At 45.5% G+C, this 19,507-nt stretch overlaps 1 protein-coding gene and 2 long non-coding RNA genes across 4 annotated transcripts; all 3 read left to right on the top strand.

Annotated features, from left to right (window-relative positions):
- Positions 1–2,731: 2,731 nt before the first annotated feature.
- LOC123351327 lies at positions 2,732–8,078 on the top strand. Its single transcript, XR_006574008.1, has 4 exons — positions 2,732–2,806; positions 5,880–5,967; positions 6,622–6,951; positions 7,773–8,078. It is a non-coding gene; the product is annotated as an uncharacterized LOC123351327 (long non-coding RNA).
- A 791-nt stretch (positions 8,079–8,869) lies between these two features.
- On the top strand, positions 8,870–11,199 carry LOC123352217. Its single transcript, XR_006574116.1, has 3 exons — positions 8,870–8,994; positions 9,379–9,425; positions 10,085–11,199. It is a non-coding gene; the product is annotated as an uncharacterized LOC123352217 (long non-coding RNA).
- Positions 11,200–14,466: 3,267 nt separating this feature from the next.
- Positions 14,467–18,052, top strand: LOC123351439 (immunoglobulin kappa light chain-like). 2 transcript variants are annotated; one of them, XM_044990786.1, is made up of 4 exons: positions 14,467–14,729; positions 16,081–16,392; positions 16,771–16,881; positions 17,760–18,052. In XM_044990786.1, the coding sequence occupies exons 1-4, from the start codon at positions 14,513–14,515 to the stop codon at positions 17,789–17,791; spliced, it is 672 nt and encodes a 223-aa protein (XP_044846721.1). In that variant the 5' UTR covers positions 14,467–14,512; the 3' UTR covers positions 17,792–18,052. The 2 variants fall into 2 exon arrangements, with proteins under 2 accessions (XP_044846721.1, XP_044846720.1); XM_044990785.1 differs by having other exon boundaries at positions 16,759–16,881.
- The last annotated feature ends 1,455 nt before the right edge of the window (positions 18,053–19,507 follow it).

Below are 19,507 nucleotides of genomic sequence, written 5' to 3'. Positions count from 1 at the left end.
AACCTTCCTTTGACTAAATTTTACATGGGAGAGTCGTTTATTAACTTAGCCATTTGTGTTTCAAATTTTATTTTTGATCATTCTGCAGAAAAATACGTTAGCCTGTGTGTAATACATCAGCATAGAAAAAAAGTAGGTCCAGGACATTATCCAGAACCAGAAACTATTTTCAAGGGGTTTGTGCCTGGCATTCCGATTGTTTTAAAACAGAATATTTCATCACCTCTCAAGATTTCAGTTGATGAACTGAAAGATGTGAATATCTCTCTCCCAAGTCGATGTTAGCACCTCTTGGAATTGCAGAAGATCCTAGTGCAGAAAGTTAATTGTTTTTAATGTGGTAGAAAACAAGCGTGAAATAAATCAGGCTAAAATACTTACTTTGCAGATAGATTAGAATCACCCCAACTATCTGGTGGGACATCTTGTGCCTTTCTTCAGTAATGAATAGGTGATGCTGTGAGACAGACAGACGCCTACTAGCTAATGGATCTCTTGATGAAAGACTTTGTCACGTGGAGAGGAAAATGTTCTATTTCCTCTTGTAGATCTGTGGGGCAACATGCATGACAGAAAAGGAGGGCCAGGAGGTACTGAGAAACCCGTTCAAAATCTTACTCTGAGAGCCAGCAGAGCAAACCGGGGGAAGAATGTTCCTTTGCCTCTAAAATCTATTGGAGAAGAAATTCAAGTTCAGACTGGGTAACAGCATGGTGTGTGTCCAGTGCAATCTGCTGTGTTCTAATTGGATGCCCATAACAAGACCCTCTTCTGATTGCAATTCTGTTTCATGGATGATTAAGGTCAGATTGGATTAGCATCAATATCACAGTGGTGTATGAAAATTGTTAATCTTGTGGTTTACCCCTTTACATTTCAGGGGGTGTCCTGGTCTTGCTCCCTGTCTGTGGGGAAGTGTGAAATCTGGGCTTAGCAGCTCTCAGTCCGGAAAGAGCCAGCCTGGAAAAAGATGGGGTGAGTTTTGCTTCTCTGCCTTACGGAGCAGCCTGCTTTGTCTCTCTCTGGTTTTGGTTACTGTGTGTTATCGTGTTAAGCTGCAATCCTCCAGCAGGAGTATTTCATGTTTATTTAACATCTCTGTTTGTATGATGTGAACATAACAATCGCCAAGAGGCATTTCACATGGAGGTCTCGATTTCCCCCAGATTTTAGCAAAGGATGGAAGAAACTAGCAAACAGGCTCATTGGGCACTGTGGAAGTGGGAAAATTAGCAAAAATAAAACTTTGTATGAGTGTTTAGTTATAATTATAAAGGAAAGGGCTAGGAATGGGACCCACTGGGGAAGCAACGGATGGGGCTAGAATATGAAAGTGTGGTGAAGTGACACCATGTAGGACAACTCGGGGCAAAAAGTGTTTTAGGACACTTATTTCAGATATATGCGGAGTGCATGTTCCCTCACGTAATGTGCAAAATTGTTTACAAAGGGAGCAAAGTGAAATGCCCACTAAGAGATCCCAAATCCATCCCCTCTAAACAGTTTTCATCAACCAATGGACCAAATTTGGTGGTGAATCCTGGTCACATGCCACCTGAGACACATTTCACATGTGCTAAGAAGACCCACGCAGTCCGGAATACGGCCATCTCTGCGGATCAGCTGGACTTGGACATTAAGGCTGAGAGTTACAAAGCCCCATCAGGGATTTGGTTGCCAAACTCACATGAACTGGGCATCCAAATTGCCCTTTCAAACCTCAGCCTCAATAAAACCCTACTGCAAATCAGGGCCAGAGCCTCTGCTGAGCCCACTCTCCTGGTATCCCACGTTGATCTTCCAGCCATGTATAAGCTGGCCCAGCCTGGAGGCTGCTCTAAACTACACCAGGCAGTAATGACTCCCAAGGATCCATTTACCAGCTAGGAGTACCCCAAGTGCAGCATGCTCCAGCCACACCCCACATGCCAAGGGCTGTTGGCTGCAAGGGCCGGCTCTGCTGCCTTGACATCCCTGGCACGTGCAGCCAGTTCCTGCTCCCTTGCTGTCACGGGAGCAGCACCAAGGGACCAGGATCTGACCCGTGTCTCATTGAGACTTAGCTCCAGGGGAAGTTGAATGTGGTGCAAACACCCCTCCTGGCCTAACTGGTTCCCTGGGACTTCAGCACATGCTTGAAGAGAGGAAGGACGGTGCGGTTGTCAAGGTGCTAACTAGGCACTCAGGGGTCCTCTGTTCAAACCCCTGCTCTGCCACAGGCTCCGTGTGTGACCTAGTGCTGGTCATTTACATCCCAATGACTTCCAAGCCTTAGTCCCTGTTGAAAGTGGGGCTTTGCCTCCCAAGTCACTTGGGGCTTTTAAACATGTTACCCCAGGTCTCCCTGGGCCTCCACTCCCCAGCTGTAAAATGGGGACAATTCCTCCCTACTCTGCAGCAGGGTGGTGAGGATAAATAAGTACAGAGCTAGATTAAAAGAGCTCTGCTGAACTGGGGGCCTAGTGCCATAGATGTGCATGGTACAAGGACACTGTCGTTATGCCTGATATCAAGGTCCTGTATATATCAGGACAATCAGCTCAGCTAGAATTCAGGCTGATTCTGGCCTGGTGTTTGTTCACAGGATCCACAAATTAGAGGAAACTCCATGACCCCGTGCAGCAGCGGCTCCTGGCCAGCAAGGCTGGGCCAGGCTCCTCCCAATGGACATTGTGACCGGCCCACGTGGTCTCAGCCTCACTCAGCTTTGGCACATCTGTCCCTCCGTTTCCTTCTACAGAGGGGGGCCAGATTACAATGCTCCAGGCTAGAGCCAGCCCTCCAGGACAGGAGGTGCCACTGCAGGGTGAGTGTAGGGTGGTCTCGCTTTCCAACCCCACATCTTTCCCCTCGTTCCTTCCTTTCTTATGATGGTTTTCCTGAATCTCTGCCTGAAATTTATTACAAATGTTCGTGATAAAGTCACAGCCCTAACTGTAATTGTTACAGAAATTTAGCCAAATTGTGGTGGAAACACCTAGATCACACAGGAGCCCAAGTCTTATTTTCAAAGGTGATTTAGGCACTTGGAAGACCATTGATTTATTTTTCAGTGGTATCTAGGGCCCTCAGAACTAGAGTTTCAAAGGTATTTAGGTGCTTAAAGATCCAGGTAGGTGACTAGCAGGGTTTTCAGAATCAATGGGAGTTAGGCACCTAAGTTATGTTTGAAAATTTACCCTAAAGGCTATTGCCCCCAGTCACACACAACTGATCTACGTTCATTTTACATTTAATCTTCTCCAATGCAAGTCTATTAAAATCCAAGACACTCAGAAAGCTGCCGTCATTGTTTTTGATTCATTTTTATTTCTACATTGTTTTTATAAGAAAGCAAATTGAAACTGATCTTTAAAAAACCGCAGACTACAGGACAAGGAGCCATGTTTGCTGCAAAGGAGCAATGGTTTATAAAAAGATCAAAACCTGTTTGCTCAGATAATGGCACTTGCTTTTGTGGTCAGTTTCTACCCACTTATTTTGATGCTTTTTGTTTTGTTTGTTCACCTAGCGAAGAGCTGGGGCGGATTTCTTCTTTTCAGTTCTATCCCCCCGGCTTTTGGTTACCAAGGAAGTGTAAACTGCTCCCCCAATTCATCTGTAGCTAATTATCCATAAGGTAATGTGAATAATTAGCTGTGTCCACTAGGCAGTTTTGAACTGAGACTCAGGAGAGTTGGGTTCTATTCCTGTCTCTGCTGTGGGACGATCCTGGGCTGTCAATTTCCCTCTCTGTGCCTCAGTTTCTCCATCTGTAAAATGGGGATAATGATACTGACCTCCTTTGTAAAGCACTTTGAGATCTACTCATGATAAGCCTGGAATTACTATTATTATAAACAAGGAGCCAAACATGCACAGGTGCTAAAGCAACCACAATCAGGGATTAATCAGGATGTATTGTGCTGCATGAAGTGTTTGCTGCACACCCACGATGCCTCTTGTTAGCCCAGAGTTTGTGGGGCTACAAGGCCAGATCCTGTGTTCCTGGTGCACCCAGCACTATTTCACTCAAATCAATCGGAGTTTGGCTGCACAAAAATGCGGGATCTGAACTGCACAATTTGGAGGCAGGTGACAAAGCTTGAGCTGTTCTGAACTCTGGAAATTCAGCCACGGGGCTTTGGTTCCTTGGCCACCATCCAATTTGGGTGATCACTAGAGCTGGTCAGGAGTCTCTAGAAGAAACATTCCTTTGTCAGAAAATGCCTAATGGAGATTTTTTTTTTTCATGGAAAGAGTCAGTTCTGATGAATTTCTTGATGTGGAAAAAAAAAGTTTCAAAAATTGCAAAAGGAAAAATTCCAGTTCAAAATGACGCCCTGTTTAGAAGTTTAAGGTAATTATAGTTGTATGGTCAAAATTCCATTTGCCCAAACCAAAAATGATTTTTGGTTCAAGAAAATTTTTGAGATTGTCACTTTTCATCCTAGTTTGAGACAGGAACATTTTTCAATATCTTGAACATTTCGGTGGGGTGGGAAATCCATTTTCTGCCCAGCCCTGGTAATCACATGAGTGTAAAATTGCTCCTGTAGCTGCAGTTGGCTACATTGCACCTTTTCACTTCCTGCCCTAAGCCACTGCGCAGTGCTGCTGTGGGGCTGTCGGACAGCTGCCCCGCTCCGCCCCCACCGGGTATAAAGAGATTTCGATATACACTGTAAGGGCCGAATCCTGCAGGGTGCTGAGGTAACTGCCGTGATGTGCTGGGCACCTGCCACACTCAGCAAAGTCCAGGGGAGTGGTGGGTGCTCAGCTGCTGTTAGGTTCAGTGCCTAAGTTCAGTTCCTTAAAGCACTGCACAGTGTACAGCATTTTCGCTGGGAACCTTAGAGCAGTAAATAGGGCATTGTGCCATTGTCAGTCAGTGTTACTGGGAGGTGCTAACAGGCCCTTACAGGAACTGGGCTCTGCTCAAATAGTCTTATGATTTCTATGGTCTTATCTGTACGACCACTGACCATATGCAGCCTTCTAACAGCAAGCCTGGGGACCGGATTCTCATTAGCACTAAGCCCCTTTCCACCATGGTAACGCCCAGGGGCCTGGAAATGGGTGTCAGTGTAATTTCTGCCCCTCTAAACTCCTCTTTACATTGGTGCAAAGGGGAAGCCGTGTCACTGTGAGTAATGCCCTTGGGCTAGAAATCAGGCAGAATCTTGGCCAGTCCAGTCGTCCTTCGTCAGCCAAATTCCTGCTTCCACTTAACATTGCCTGAGCCAGGGACTGCGGGATATAGCCCAGGTCGCTCCCTAAGAAGGAGAGGGCAGAAGGTTGGGAGGGAAAGGAAGATGATCCCCGGCATTAGAGAGCTGCCTGGAAGGAGTTTGTGTCATAACGATCCCCATTTTGCCAGGGGAGCTGCAGCCAGTCAGTGCAGCCTTAAAAATGGGCTGCAGGCTAAGGAGACGTGGCCAAGGTACCTAGGGAATCTGGTCTTTTCTGAGCCAATTGTTCTAATCACTAGCCCACGTTGCCCTCTGTTGTCAGCTGTTTCAGAAGGGTCAGTGATAGATACATTTTACTTCTCTCTCCCTGCTTTGTGCAGCCAGACGCAGCTCTCTAACCAGCCCCGTTCAGCTCATTTTAGCCAGTTCATTGCTAGATCCAAGATGAGGCCCTTAACTTCCCTTCTCTTCAGTAGAAGTGAGGCCCCCAGCCCTCTTAGCCATGTTTGAAAATCCCACTAGGTGCCTCTCTGCATCTATAGGCACCCAAATACTTCTGAAAATCTGGCCCTAAGTCTCTTGGAAAAGGGACTTGGGCACTTTTGAAAATTGTATCCTTAGTTGTCTTATTTTTCTCACGTCAGAGCTTTCAGTTTGATGATTTAAAATGCAATTTAAGTCCGACAAGACTCCAAATGATTGTTACAGGTCAGCATTGAACCACCAAGAAAGATGGACAATGATGGACCAATCTTGGATGGCTGGGGAGAGACTTAGATTGGGACTGTCAAAAACCGTGAGTGATTTAAAAGCATTTTCCTTTGAAAGTCAGTGAGACTTCTCCTCTGAAGTTGTGAGTTGGTTTATACAGCTCATCCATAGGAGACACTATGCCATGTTCTGGATGTTTAAAATTATTCTCAATCGTTATAGTACACACCTGTGCCATTGGAATGCAGAGAAATACTTCAGGAAATCCTGTACCCTTTGTAGAGTCTTTAACACGCCCCTCTCGTATCTATCACCACAGCACATGCTCTTCGGAGGCGTTCCTCACAATGACCGAGACACTGAACCCAGTCACTGCAGCAGAGCACTGGGCATCAGTCTTTGGGCCAGTGTGTCAGGATTTTCTTTTTCTTTTTTTAACAAAAATGATCTTTGCCGAGTATCTGATTTTATCGTCTTTAGGTAAAACGTCTGCATTAAGCTTTGGAATTGGGAAAACAGCCTCCTCAGTAGGACATCGGTGTTGAATATCTATGATATGTTTGGAAACCTTTGCTGGATATAAATTGCATTTCCATTTAGTTGTACAAAGTTATAGCAAGTTTTTTTGGCAGAGCATAAATATTATCAGACTAAGTATATTCTGTTCCTGAACTAGTCAGTTTATCTATGGCTGTTGGAGGCTTGATGGAAACTGACTAAAAATATTTTATTTCTCCAGTGCTAGGAGTGCAGTTATTTCTGTACCAGACTCAGCGGATCCTGTTTGTTGAAGTTAATGGCACCGCAAAGATCCACTGTTCTGCCAAAGAAAACCTGGAAGGAGGAAGTAGAATGTTTTGGTATTTGAGAAGAGAAGGTGAGAAACCCACCTACATTAAGCGCTGTTCAGATGATCAAAATGTAAGTAAATTTGTTTGCAAACACGAGACACACAGCTCGACATTGGAAATCAGCAACGTCCAAAAGACTGACTGTGGCATTTACTACTGTGCATATAAATATAGCAGCTACCTGCTTTTCGGGAATGGATCCACACTGCTTGTTGGAGGTAAGAAACCATAGCTTCTTTAAGGAGACTATTGATTGATTGACAAAGCATATTTCATGTTTCTATTAAAATGTAACAATATATCTTAGCAACTGAGGAACAGTTAAAAGAAAACATACTTTAGATAAAAAGATCAGCTGAACATTAAATGCTATGGGCACAGAAGGAATATAATAGGCGTATATTTCATAACTAGAAAACTTCAAATTTGAAAATGTTGAAAGTAAACTTTTGCAGTTTCTCTGTGATTGTTCAAGGCACCTAGGTTGAGAATATTCCTAGCCTAAAAGCCATGACTGCATGAAACAATATTTTGAGTTAATGAAATGTTCTTATGAGTGCATCTCTTTATAAAATTGCACACAATTTTCCTTTTAGCAACTGTGAATATTTATTGCATTATATCCTAGTTGGTGTTGGTGTAGTGATTTAATACTTCCTGCTTCAACAGGTTTTGTTTAATGTCTTAGTGAAAGATTTTATGCAGTGTTGTTGTAGCTGTGTTGGTCCTAAGATATAAGAGAGACAAGGTGGGTGAAATAAAATATTTTATTGGACCAATTTCTGTTGGTGCAAGAGACAAGCTTTTGAATTTACACAGAGCTCTCCTGTAGATCTGGAAAATGACACTCTGAATATGTTTCCCAGACCTGGAGAAGAGCTCTGTGTGAGCTTGAAAGCTCGTCTCTCTCACCAACAGAAGTTGGTCCCATAAAAGATTTTACCTCACCCACCTTGTGTCTGAGTGAAAGATTAACATCTTTAATCAGACTGCAGCTCATCTGATTATCACACTGAATTTGCCACCTCCTTCTGCTCAGACAGTTATACCAACAGCAGCTGGGTGATGCTTCTGGTCCCATTTCCACATGGCAGTCAAGTCACTGGGACAGCGAATCTGGCCTGTGTGATCCATGGAGTGTCCAGCCCAGTCCATGTTTCCTGGAGTGTTTCTGGGGAGCTGCAGGAACAGGGGCTGACGCGCTCATTGAAAGCAAAGGATGGATCTTTAACGCTCATAAATCACATCAGCGTCCCCATGGACACCTGGACCAGTGGGAAGAATTTCACCTGTGAAGTCAAATTCAACTCTTCTGGCACCAGTGTGAAGAAAAGTGCCAGGTGTCCTGCAGGTGAGTGATATGATATTTGAGGCTAAGGGAGACTCAGATGTGAAATAGGTGTCAAGTGGCCCCACTCAGAGCAGCTTCTAAGTAACTTCCCATCACAGAAAGTGGGAATATTCTGTGTTTTAGATTTGGGGAAAGGTAACTGAGACATTACAGGGATCACTAGACAATTTACTTGTGACCTTTAGGGCAGCCTTCACTCGGATTACACATATGAATCCCCATAGAGAGTTAAATAATAAATTTAAGAGGAATTAAGAGACATTTGAGAAGACATGCTCTCCAGTGAGAGATGCAAAGTGATGGAGAGGCAATGAGATGAGGAGAAACCTACAGAGGATTTTGGGAAAGGAGACGAGAAATTGCAATGTTCACAAGATAGTAACTTCTTATGGAAACTTTCACAGCAGCTGTATCTGTAAAGCACCCTACGGAGTTAAATGGCGACCAGTGTCAGAGGGAGAAGGGCACAGAGGCCCTTGAGGGAGCAGAGAGCTGTTTTCTGGTGAGATGTGGAGAGGTGATGAGGTGAGGAGAGACCTACAGGGAGGATTTTGTAGTTGGCAGAAGGTGCGGAGAAGATTCTGATTACAGGGGAAATCATCGACCTAATGAAAAGGGCACAACAGAGAGAGGCTGAAAGGTGCTGAAGGCTCCTGTCGCCTCACTCCTCAGAGGTTAAGGCCCGTGGTGAAGGGGGGATCAGGAGAGAAGAGCTGGATGTGGTGGCATCACGACCATCTTGGCTGAAGTCAGGCACACGTGTCTCTCTTTTTTTTGTTTTTTTAAGCTTCCTCCACAGCCCCTGCCAGCGAGTGCTCACATTACATCCTGCCCCTTGCGGCTGGAGCTGGGCTGCTGCTGCTGGTGGTGTTTCTGAGTCTCATCTGGACCCTCTGCTCTTGCACGCTAGGTAAGAAACACAGCCCAGCCCAGACACTCTCCTGCAGAGAGAAATCCTTCTCCCAGGCTTGTCCCGTCCAACACATGAACACACTGCAAATATGACAACTACCAGCGCTGATCTCAGAATGTTTGTTTTCTGAAACTTGAATTTCCTGTGTCGGGAGAACGGCTTTGTTCTCCGTGACAAAGGGAGCGATGTAGGAAGGTTTCTACTGCCCATGGCCCAGGCACCTTGTCTATAGTTCACAAAGAGCAGTAGCCTTTCTGATGAGCCTCTCTCCAGGTGCCGAGCATCATGGTGCACTGCGCACTCACAGCTTGGATTAGTCAATAAACTACGGCTGGGGGAGTGACCGTGGAGGAGGAACTTTTACTGTTGTTTTTGTTCCAGGATTCCAGCCCAGGATCTCAGCACCTCCAGCTTCAGAGGAGAACCAGGTACGGCTCTTTGCAAACTATCTCTGTCTAAATCAATGTGTCTGCCATCAACTTCATATATTTGGCACTTAAACTGATCATTCTGGAAGGAGAAGGTGAAAGTGAGGTTTAGCTGTTGGAGTAGCAGAAGAGGACCAAAGAGTCTAATTGCTAGCTATGCTGCTAATTAACTATGGGATAGTAGGTAAGGCACTTACTGCTCGGTGACTGTTTCCCCGATAACAAAACTTCCTGCACAAAGATGATAAGTCTGATGATTTATTGGTTCTGACTGTGCCCTTTACAGGGTTTCTGTGTAGTTGGGAACATTTTTGCCACTTAAAAGATAAAGAGCTATAAAGCTTTATATTTTTAAAGCACATGATGATTTTCCAGGAAAGGTGCTAGGGACCTGATGCAAAGCTCACTGACATCCATAGGACACTGTCCATTTATATAGGGTTTGGATCTGGCAAAATGTTGTCAGTAGCTGAGTTCTTAAAGTCAGATTCCAGCTCTGGGTTCCGTTCCGATAACACGCACCATTTACAGGACAAGTAGGAGAATAAGAGATGAGAGGGGATTTTTCATCAGGCTAAACTCACTTGGATGTTCAGTTCTGTCTCAGCTTGAATCCCTTCGTGAGGAGGTGGCTAATTTTACTAACTGTCGCCAAACAGGATGGAATCTTATACGCTCATCTGGATTTCGATTCGCGGAATCGCAACGGGCGCACGATGCAGCGACCGGCCAGAGGGAAACGTGCAAAACCCTGAAGTGTCTAGTGCAGGGGAATCCGCAAGCAGGGACAGATGACTGGTTCTGAGCTGATTGGAAGTAGACAGAGCCTTCTTCCAGCTGGCTATTTTCTTTTTTATTTTCTCCTCTTCTCTGTTTAGAAATAAAAAGTCAGAAGATCCCCACAGAGTCCAGCCTCATGAGGTGGGAAATCTCCTTTTGGGATATAAAGGCATCAGGGTGTAGATGACTTTACACATCACGTGTGTATTAGATTGGAAGCTCTTTGGGGCAGGGACTGTCTCTTTGTTCTGTGTTTGTGCAGCGCCTGGCACAACGAGGCCTGGTCCATAACTGGGGCTCCTGGCTGCTATGGTAATACAATCCTTGTCATCATCATCATCCTCCCCCCATCTGCAGAGGGACTCGGACACAGCTGAACGGCTGCAGCTTCCCTGCTCAAAGAGTGAAGTCAGATGGCAGGAGCCTGGAGGCGGGACGTGCAGCCCCTGTATACACCACAGCTCGCAGCTCCCCTGATCTTCAGCAGGCTCGTGCTCACGTTACATGGACGTGCAATGGGATTGTGTAAGGGGAAGGACGGATGCGGGAGGAGCTGGGAGGGATGAGAATCTCTTCCCAGCCCAGTGCTGGAGCTGTTACTACAGTGTCCCTTCTAGAGACTGCTGCTTTTCCCCACGAGCGAGATCCACAGGTCCCCATGTGCCAGCCCCCTGCACCATCCAACAATGACAACACCTTGTCAATGACTAGAGCTCTCCTGGTCCCTGAGCCTGCACATCACAACTTCTTGTTCTTCAAGCTGTCGTCACTCTGTCACTCATTAAAAAGGGACGGCAACCCCACTAGTGATGTCTGTGTTGCCTCTTTTACCTGTTCAGTGCATCAATCTCAGCATATTGTGTAATAAGAAAGGTGTCCCAAAGGATTTAAGAGACCCAGTTCTGCTCTGGTTTACAGCAGTGTAAATCTGGAGGAGGTCTGTTGCAGTCAGTGGAGTTACTCTGGATTTACACCTGTACCTTAGAGAGCAGAATCCAGCACTTTCTATCCCACTTAGCATCTGTTTCTTTTGAAGGACTATACAACAAATGTGCTACACACCCCTTGTTACACACACATCTACACATATGTTAAGGGCTGTTTCAAAGTGGATGGTGATCAATTGTTCTCCATGCCCATCAGAGGAAGGACAAAAAGTAATGGGCTTAATCTGCAGCAAGGGAGATTTAGGTTAGCTACTAGGAAAATCTTTCTAACTCTAAGATTAGTTCAGCTCTCGAACAGGCTTCTAAGGGAGGTTGTGGAATTCCCGTCACTGGAGGTTTTTAAGAACAGGTTGCACAAACACATGTCAAGGATGGTCCAGGTTTACTGCCTCAGCATAAAGGGCTGGACTTGAAGACTTTTTGAGGTCCCTTCCAACCTGACATTTCTATGATTCTATGAGTGCCAATAAAAAATGAATGACTAATGGTCTGAATCTGGTCCCGTGTTACCCTGAGTATTAAATCCACCGGAGCTGCAGGAGGGCCCAGATTTCTATGGAAATTTAAACTCAAAGGCTGGACTGAATGGTGACTTGGACTCTCTGGCAATCCCATAATGCTTTGTGCAAGACGAGAACAGCTGGCTCTGGTGCCTTGATCACCTTCCCATGTGGGTAACTACTAGGGCTGCTTTGCAGTTTTTAGAAGATACATTTCTTTGTCAGAAAATTCCAATTCAATGAATGGGAAATTTTGTGGGAAAAGGGTTGGTTTTGATAAAGATTTTTTTACTTGGAAAAAAAGGTTTTTCAGAATTGTTGAAATTTTTGTTTTGATATTTTACAAAATGAAAAATTCCAGTTTTCCCAGTTCCCAATGATGTCTTGCTTGGAAATTTAAGCTAATTATAGTTGAAAATTTTTTAAACATTTAATATGCTCAAAATTGAAAGGATTCATTTCATAACTGTGAAAAGAAAATGCCTCCATTCATCCAAACTAAAAAATATTTTTGGATGTTTGGTTCAAGAAAATTATTGAGATTTTGACTTTTCATCCCAATTCGAGATGGGAACATTTTTCGATATCTTAAAATGTGTGGGGTGGGAAATCCTTTTTCTGCCCCAGCCCCTGGTAATTACATGAGTGTAAAATTGCTCCTGTAGCTGCAGTTGGCTACATTGAGCCTTTTCACTTCCTGCCCTAAGGAATTGCGCAGTGCTGCTGTGGGGTGTTAAACAGCTGCCCCGCCCCACCCCCACAGTGCATGAAGGGATTTCTATATACAGTGTAAGGGCCTAATTCTGCATGGTGCTGAGGCACCGACTGTGACGTGCTGGGCACCCACAACACTCTGCAAAGTCAAGGGGAGTGGTGGGTGCTCAGCTGCCTTTGTGCTCAGTACCTACCTTCCGTTCCTTAAAGCACTGCACGTTGTAAAGCATTTTCACTGGGATCCCTAGAGCAGTAAACAGGGCTTTGTGCCATTGTCAGTCAGTGTTAATGGCTGGGATATAACAGGCCCTTACAGGAACTGGGCTGGGCAGACATTGTGCTTGAATAGTGTTATGATTTCTGTGGTCTTATCTGTACTGCCACTGACAACATTCAGCCCCTTAACAGCGACCCTGGGGACCTGATTCTCATTAGCACTAAGCCCCTTTCCAGCATGGTAACACCCAGGGGCCTGGAAGCGGGTGTCAGTGTAATTTATGGTCCTCTAAACTCCTCCTTACATTGGTGCAAAGGGGAAGCCGTGTCACTGTGAGTAATGCCCTTGGGCTAGAAATCAGGCAGAATCTTGGCCAGTCCAGTCGTCCGTCAGCCAAACTCCTGCTTCCGCTTAACATTGCCTCAGTCAGGGACTGTGGGATTTAGCCCAGGTGGCTCCCCAAGGATGGGAGTGTGAGAGGGAAAAGGAAGGACGATGGTCCCCAGCTTTAGAGCACTGCCTGGAAGGGGGTTGTGACAGATCGATCCCCACTTTGCCAGGGGAGTTTCAGCCAATCGGTGCAGCTTTAAAAATGGGGTGCAGGCTAAGGAGATGCTATCAAAGCACCTAGGGAATTTGGTCTTTTCTGAGCAAATGGCTCTACTCGCTAGCCTGTGTAGCCGTCTATTGCCCACTGTTTCAGAAGGGTCACTGACAAATACGCTTTAATTCTCTCTGCATACTCTGTAAACCCAGAAGCAGCTCTCTAACCAGCCACGCTCAGTTCATTTTTAGCCAGTCCATTGCTAGATCCAAAGGCAGGCAGGTGAGGTGTTTAGCTTCCATTGACTTTGGTAAGAATGAGGCCCCTGACCTGCTTAGCCTTGTTTGTAAATCCCACTCGGTGCCTCTCTGCACCCTGAGGGAACTAAATACCTTTGAAAATCTGGCCTGAAGTCACTTTTGAAAATCGTATCCTTCACTGTCTTGTTTCTCAAACATGTCGGAGCTTTCAGTTTGGTGATTAAAGATGCAATTTAAGTCCTCCAAGATGGGACTCCAAATGTTCATTACAGGTCAGTGTTGTAGCACCAAGAAATATGATACAATAATGGACCAAATGTGGAAGGCAGGGGAGAGACTTAGGTTGGGGCCATCAAAATAACTACGTGATTTAGGAGCATTCTCCTTTGAAAGTCAATGGGACTTGTGCTCTGAAATCATGTGGGTTTGTTTACATAAATCATCCCTGTTCAGGATGTTAAAATAATTCTCAGTCATTATATACACTCCTGTGCCATTGAAATGCAGAGAAATTCTACAAGAAATGCTGCTCCCTGCAGAGTCTTTACCCCACCCCTCTAGCATCTATCACCACAGCACATGCTCCTGGGAGGCGTTCCTCACTGGACATAACCGAGACACTGAACCCAGTCACTGCAGCAGTGCACTAGGCATCAGCCTTTGGGCCAGTGTGTCAGGATTTTATTGGACTTTTTTTATGAAAATGATCTTTGCCGAGTATCTGGTTTTATCTTCCTTAGGTAAGACATCTGCATTAAGCTTTGGAATTGAGAAAACAGCCTCCTTTAATAGGACATCGGTGTTGAATATCTATGATAGTTTGGAGACTTTTGCTGGATTTTAAGTGCATTTCCATTCACTTGTACAAAGTTATAGCAGGGTTTTTTTTTAGCATTTAGGCTGCAGAGCATGAATTTAATCAGATTAAGTAATTTCTATTGCTGAGCTATCCATTCCATCTGTGGCAGTTGGAGACCTGACAGACACTGACTATAACAATATTTTATTTCTCCAGTGCTAGGAGTGCAGTTATTTCTGTACCAGACTCAGCGGATCCAGTTTGTTGAAGTTAGTGACACTGCAAAGATCCACTGTTCTGCCAAAGAAAAACTGGAAGGAAGTAGAATGTTTTGGTATTTGAGAAGAGAAGGTGAGAAACCCACCTGCATTAAGCGCTGTTTGGATGATAAAAATGTAAGTAAATTTACTTGCAAACACAAGACACGCAGCTCGACACTGGAAATCAGCAATATCCAAAAGACTGACTCTGGCATTTACTACTGTGCATATCTAGACAGCAGCTACCTGCTTTTTGGGACTGGATCCGCGCTGATTGTTGGAGGTAAGGAAACATAGCTTGTTTAAGGACATTAATAACTGATTGACAAAGCATATTTCACGTTCCCAGAGCCAGACTTAGGGGCAGGTGATCCAAGTGACCCCTTGGGGTGCCGGGCTTGGAGGGCGCCAGGTTCAGGGTGCTGTTTTTGCAGTTTGCGAGGGCAAAGGCAAGAAGTGACCTTTTGAACTAAAGGACCAGGGTTAACATTCTAGGCTGTCACCGACTGTAACACTATTTACTACTGGTCACCCAGTGTTGGTGCACAGTTCCATTTCTTGATGTAAGTACATTTCAGTAATTTTTAAAATTAAAAAGTTTCTATTAGCTCAGAGGAAACGTATTTTTATTTGCTTATACAGAGCATGAATCAATACAGATTTGCAGATCCTAACATGCAAATTTATCGGCTTATATGATAAATAAGTCATGCATGCAAAGTCGTGAAATGGGCTACAAATGCAATAAAAAATAAGGTATTCAAAAGTTTAACAAACGGAGAAGTGGGGCGCTCCTCGCATGGGGCGCCCTTTGGTCTAGGGCAGGGGTCAGCAACCTTTCCGAAGTGCTGTGCCGAGTCTTCATTTATTCACGGTAATTTAAGGTTTCACGTGCCGGTCATACATTTTAACGTTTTCACAAGGTCTCTTTCTATAAGTCTTTAATATATAACTAAACTGTTGTATGTAAAGTAAATAAGGTTTTTAAAATGTTTAAGAAGCTTCATTTAAAATTAAATTAAAATGCAGAGCCTCCCGGACGGGTGGCCAGGACCAGGGCAGTGTGAGTGCCACTGAAAATCAGCTCTCGTACCGCCTTCGGCACACGTGCCATAGGTTGCCTACCCCGGTCTAGGGCTAGCCCCGTGTGTTCCCAGTAAAATGTAATTAGATACCATAGCTAGTGATGAAGGCTAAAGGGAACGCATACTTTAAACCAAACAGATCAGCTAAACATTAAATACTATGAGTACAGAAGGAATGTCATACACATATATTTTATATCAAAAAGGTTAAAACTTGACAGTGCCAGCAAAAAACTATTGAAGTTACTCTGTGACTGTTCAGGGCACCCAGGAGGGGAATATTTCCAACTGCATGAAACTATATTTCAGTGTAATGAAATGTTCTCAGGAGAGCATCTCTTGATAAAAGAGCACACAATTTCCGTTCTGGCTAAAATAGATATGTATTGTGCTGTATTCCAGTTTAGTCTTGGTGTGGTGATTTCATATTTCCTTCTTCTTCAATAGATTATTTTATTTGAATTAATGTCTTAGTGAAAGATTAACATCTTTAGTCAGACTGCAGCTCATCTGATTATCACACTGAATTCACCACCTCCTTCTGCTCAGACAGTTATACCAGCAGCAGCTGGGTGATGCTTCTGGTCCCATTTCCACATGACAATCAAGTCACTGGGACAGCGAATCTGGCCTGTGTGATCCATGGAGTGTCCGGCCCAGTCCACGTTTCCTGGAGTGTTTCCGGGGAGCTGCAGGAACAGGGGCTGACACGCTCACTGAAAGCAAAGGATGGATCTTTAACGCTCATAAATCACATCAGCGTCCCCATGGACACCTGGACCAGTGGGAAGAATTTCACCTGTGAAGTCAAATTCAACTCTTCTGGCAGCAGTGTGAAGAAAAGTACCAGGTATCCTGCAAGTGAGTGATATGATATTTGAGGCCAATGGCGATTCAGATGTGAAATAGGTGTCAAGTGGGCACAATCAGAGTTGCTTCTACGTAACTTTCCATCTCAGAAAGCTGGAATATTTTATGTCATAATTAAAAGTAGGCAGATTTGCAGAGAATTTGGGGAAAGCTAAACTGAGACATTAAGGGGACCCCAAGACAATGAAGCTCGGGTTTCTAGAGCAGCTTTCACCCAGATTGAACCTCTACAGCACTGTAAATAATAACTACTGGGGGGAGGTGAATACAGAGCTGGGATTGGAAGTTAAAACCAAAGGGTTTAATGAAAAGGTTCAAAAAAGATTCCCTCACCTCCTGACAGTCCACTGGTGTCAGCTTCCTCCACAGCCCATCCCAGCGGGTGTGTGCGGCAGACGGTGCGCTATGCAGTGGCCATTTTCCTGGTGGTGTTGATGGTGTCCCTGAGCCTGGCCTGGAGTCACTGCTGTTCTAACCCAGGTAATCAACACACTACAGTCCGTCCCAGGTGTGCAGACCTAGCAGCAGCCCTGTTAGTAGTGGGGCTGATTTCTCACAAAATAATTGAAAACAGTTCTCTCAGTTCCTTCTGTTTGTCCCTGTTGAACATTTATTCCTTCCTACACTCGTGTAATGCAGCAGCTCTTCTGTAGAGACGAGTGCTGTATTCAGCCAGGCTCAGTGCTTGGAACCACCAATGCATCTGATGGCAGAATGTACTATTTCCATCACTCATCATTTGCTTTATCACACGGGGCAACTTCTGCCTGAAATAAGCAGGTTTAACGCCCATTGCTGGGCAGATTCCATTGGGACGTAACCAGTGATGTAAATTACACAGCAGAAGCCCGGTTAGCCCATCAGTTATAAATGTTTAACGTCCACTGAAGTGGCAGGATAATCTGGGACTGGGTATAAATTGATCAGAAAACAGCTGTAAGGAGTGAAGAAAAACTTTAATTTCCTCTAATGAGCCATTGGCTGGGTCTTGAAAACGAGTGAATTTAGGATGCAGATGGTTCAATGCCCCTGTAATTCTGCTAAGCCTGGATTTGGCCTTTTCTGTCTCATATGGAAATTCAGCAAACGAGCGAAAGCCACAGACTCAGAGGAGTTAATGGGTACATGAAAACCTATCTTAATCCTAAATTGCTTTTTCAGCCAACTGCTGGATTTTTAAAGCAAGATTCCCATGATTGTTTCAGTGCTAATGATGTGCACTGTTTAGATAGTGGAATTTTAAATAAAGCTTAACGATCTGTTTGTAAATGTAACTGTCTGTTCTGTCCAAAACTATCAAATTTTGGCTAATTAACCTTGCGTGGAGGTGTCTAATGCTGCTAAATGTTGTCAAACAGGGTCAAACCGCTTATGCCCAACTGGAGTTTGATTCAAGGAATCACAACCAGAGCAGCGAGCAGCGACCAGTGAAAGGGAAAAGGGGGAAATCGTAGCCCACACGGGATCCAAGCCTGGACACTCACAGCTGTTTCATTGCCGACCCCAATGACAGGACCATCCTGTAAAGTGCTGACTTTCTGTAAAAGCTGTTGGTTGATTTTTACTGCTTCTTACTGCTCTTCCCTGCTGCTCCAGGTGGCTCAGTTCCAAAATGTAACTGAAAATTAACCCACTCGTCCATCTAGCCTATGCAGAGCAGGAAGTCACACAAAAAAACAGACCCTTGATGGTGGGAGATTTCCTAGTGTGATATGACAGACGTTGTCCTACAGGTATCTCAGCAACATATTGGTGCGTTTCTGGACAAATCCAACCCCTCTGTGGGTGCAGAGAGTCTCAGACCACAGGAGCGGTGCAGTGTCACTTCATAAAGGGGGGCAGGATTGCAGGAGCCTGCGTGTCACCTACGCGCTCCCTGTGCGCCCCGGAGCTTGGCTCTCTGCTCAGTGTGACCCCAGGGAGAGGGATGGGGTTGGCAGGGAGTGAATCTGCGTCTACACCAATCCTCTGGACAACTAGGGCCACAGAGCCTGCAGTGGCTCCACCACTGTTCTGTGACCTGTGAAGGAGACGATTCCTCCCCTCTTCCCCCCTAGAGATCCTGAGCTCAGTTACTCAGGCTGGGCGCTGGTAACCGGAGCTGGGGCTCAGGGCCTGCCTCACTCACACAGGCCGTCACAGTGAACTCAGCTACTCTCATGTCTAAGCCGAGCCCTTGGTGGTTTCGAAAGGGGAGGGGGGAGGTTGTACCCACGAGAAATTGAACCTTCACTGGACTGGGCATGAGACTCAGGTGTGTTACTGGTGGCACAAGTGGAACCAGGAAAATCCTAGATGCAGAACCAGCCTTGGCCCCCTGACGCGCAGATGGAAGGGGCAGAACCAGACAGAAGTGACACTTCCCAGCTGGGTGGAGGCTGCTTTTGGCTGCCTCCTAGGAGCTGCCATCAGCAGGACCGAGCCGCCTGGCCAGCAGTATCGTTCCCTGGTGTGAGGGGGGATTCTGAATGGGAAACTGTGTCTGAACGGAGCTGCGTGAGGCCAGGCTCTCTCCGCATCCCTGTCCTGGAGCAGCTACTCCAACAAATTCCTTGGGAAACTGCTGCTTTTCCCAAAGGGCTCGATCCACAGGGCCTCATGCCAGCACCTGTCTGTCTTCTCTCAGTAACATGCTTTATCAACGGGAGGGGCTCCCCCAGCCACGGAGCCTGCACATGCCGCCTGGTTTGATCCTAACGCCTCGTTCTGAAGCTGTAATTCTAAATGTTGCTCATTAAAAAAAATGCCACCTCCTCCCTCATGTTTCCGTTCCTTTCTCTAGCAGCCGAGAGGCATGAAGCTCAGCATACTCTACTCCAGTGCTTCTCAAACTTTTTTTGTTCTACAAATAAAAGCACACGACTCATGTTTTAAGATCAGGAGTCTTACCTTTCTAATGCGATTGTTGTGCCTGCTCTCCCCGGCAGCCACAGCCCTGGAGCTGGGGAAAGTCACCTCTACCTCTGGCCGCCGCAGCTGTGCACCTCCCAAATTTGCCCCAGCCCCTCTTCTCACCCCACTGCCCCCTCCTACCTACCCCCTTTCCTCCCCCAATGCCACCACCTCACCTTACATGTGTGTCTTCCCCAGGGTCCAGGCACCTAAT

The sequence above is a fragment of the Mauremys mutica genome, chromosome 17 (genome assembly GCF_020497125.1).
Source record: "Mauremys mutica isolate MM-2020 ecotype Southern chromosome 17, ASM2049712v1, whole genome shotgun sequence".
Lineage (NCBI taxonomy): Eukaryota > Metazoa > Chordata > Testudines > Geoemydidae > Mauremys > Mauremys mutica.
Note: the sequence above shows the minus strand (reverse complement) of the source record. Positions and strands in the feature narration are given on the sequence as shown.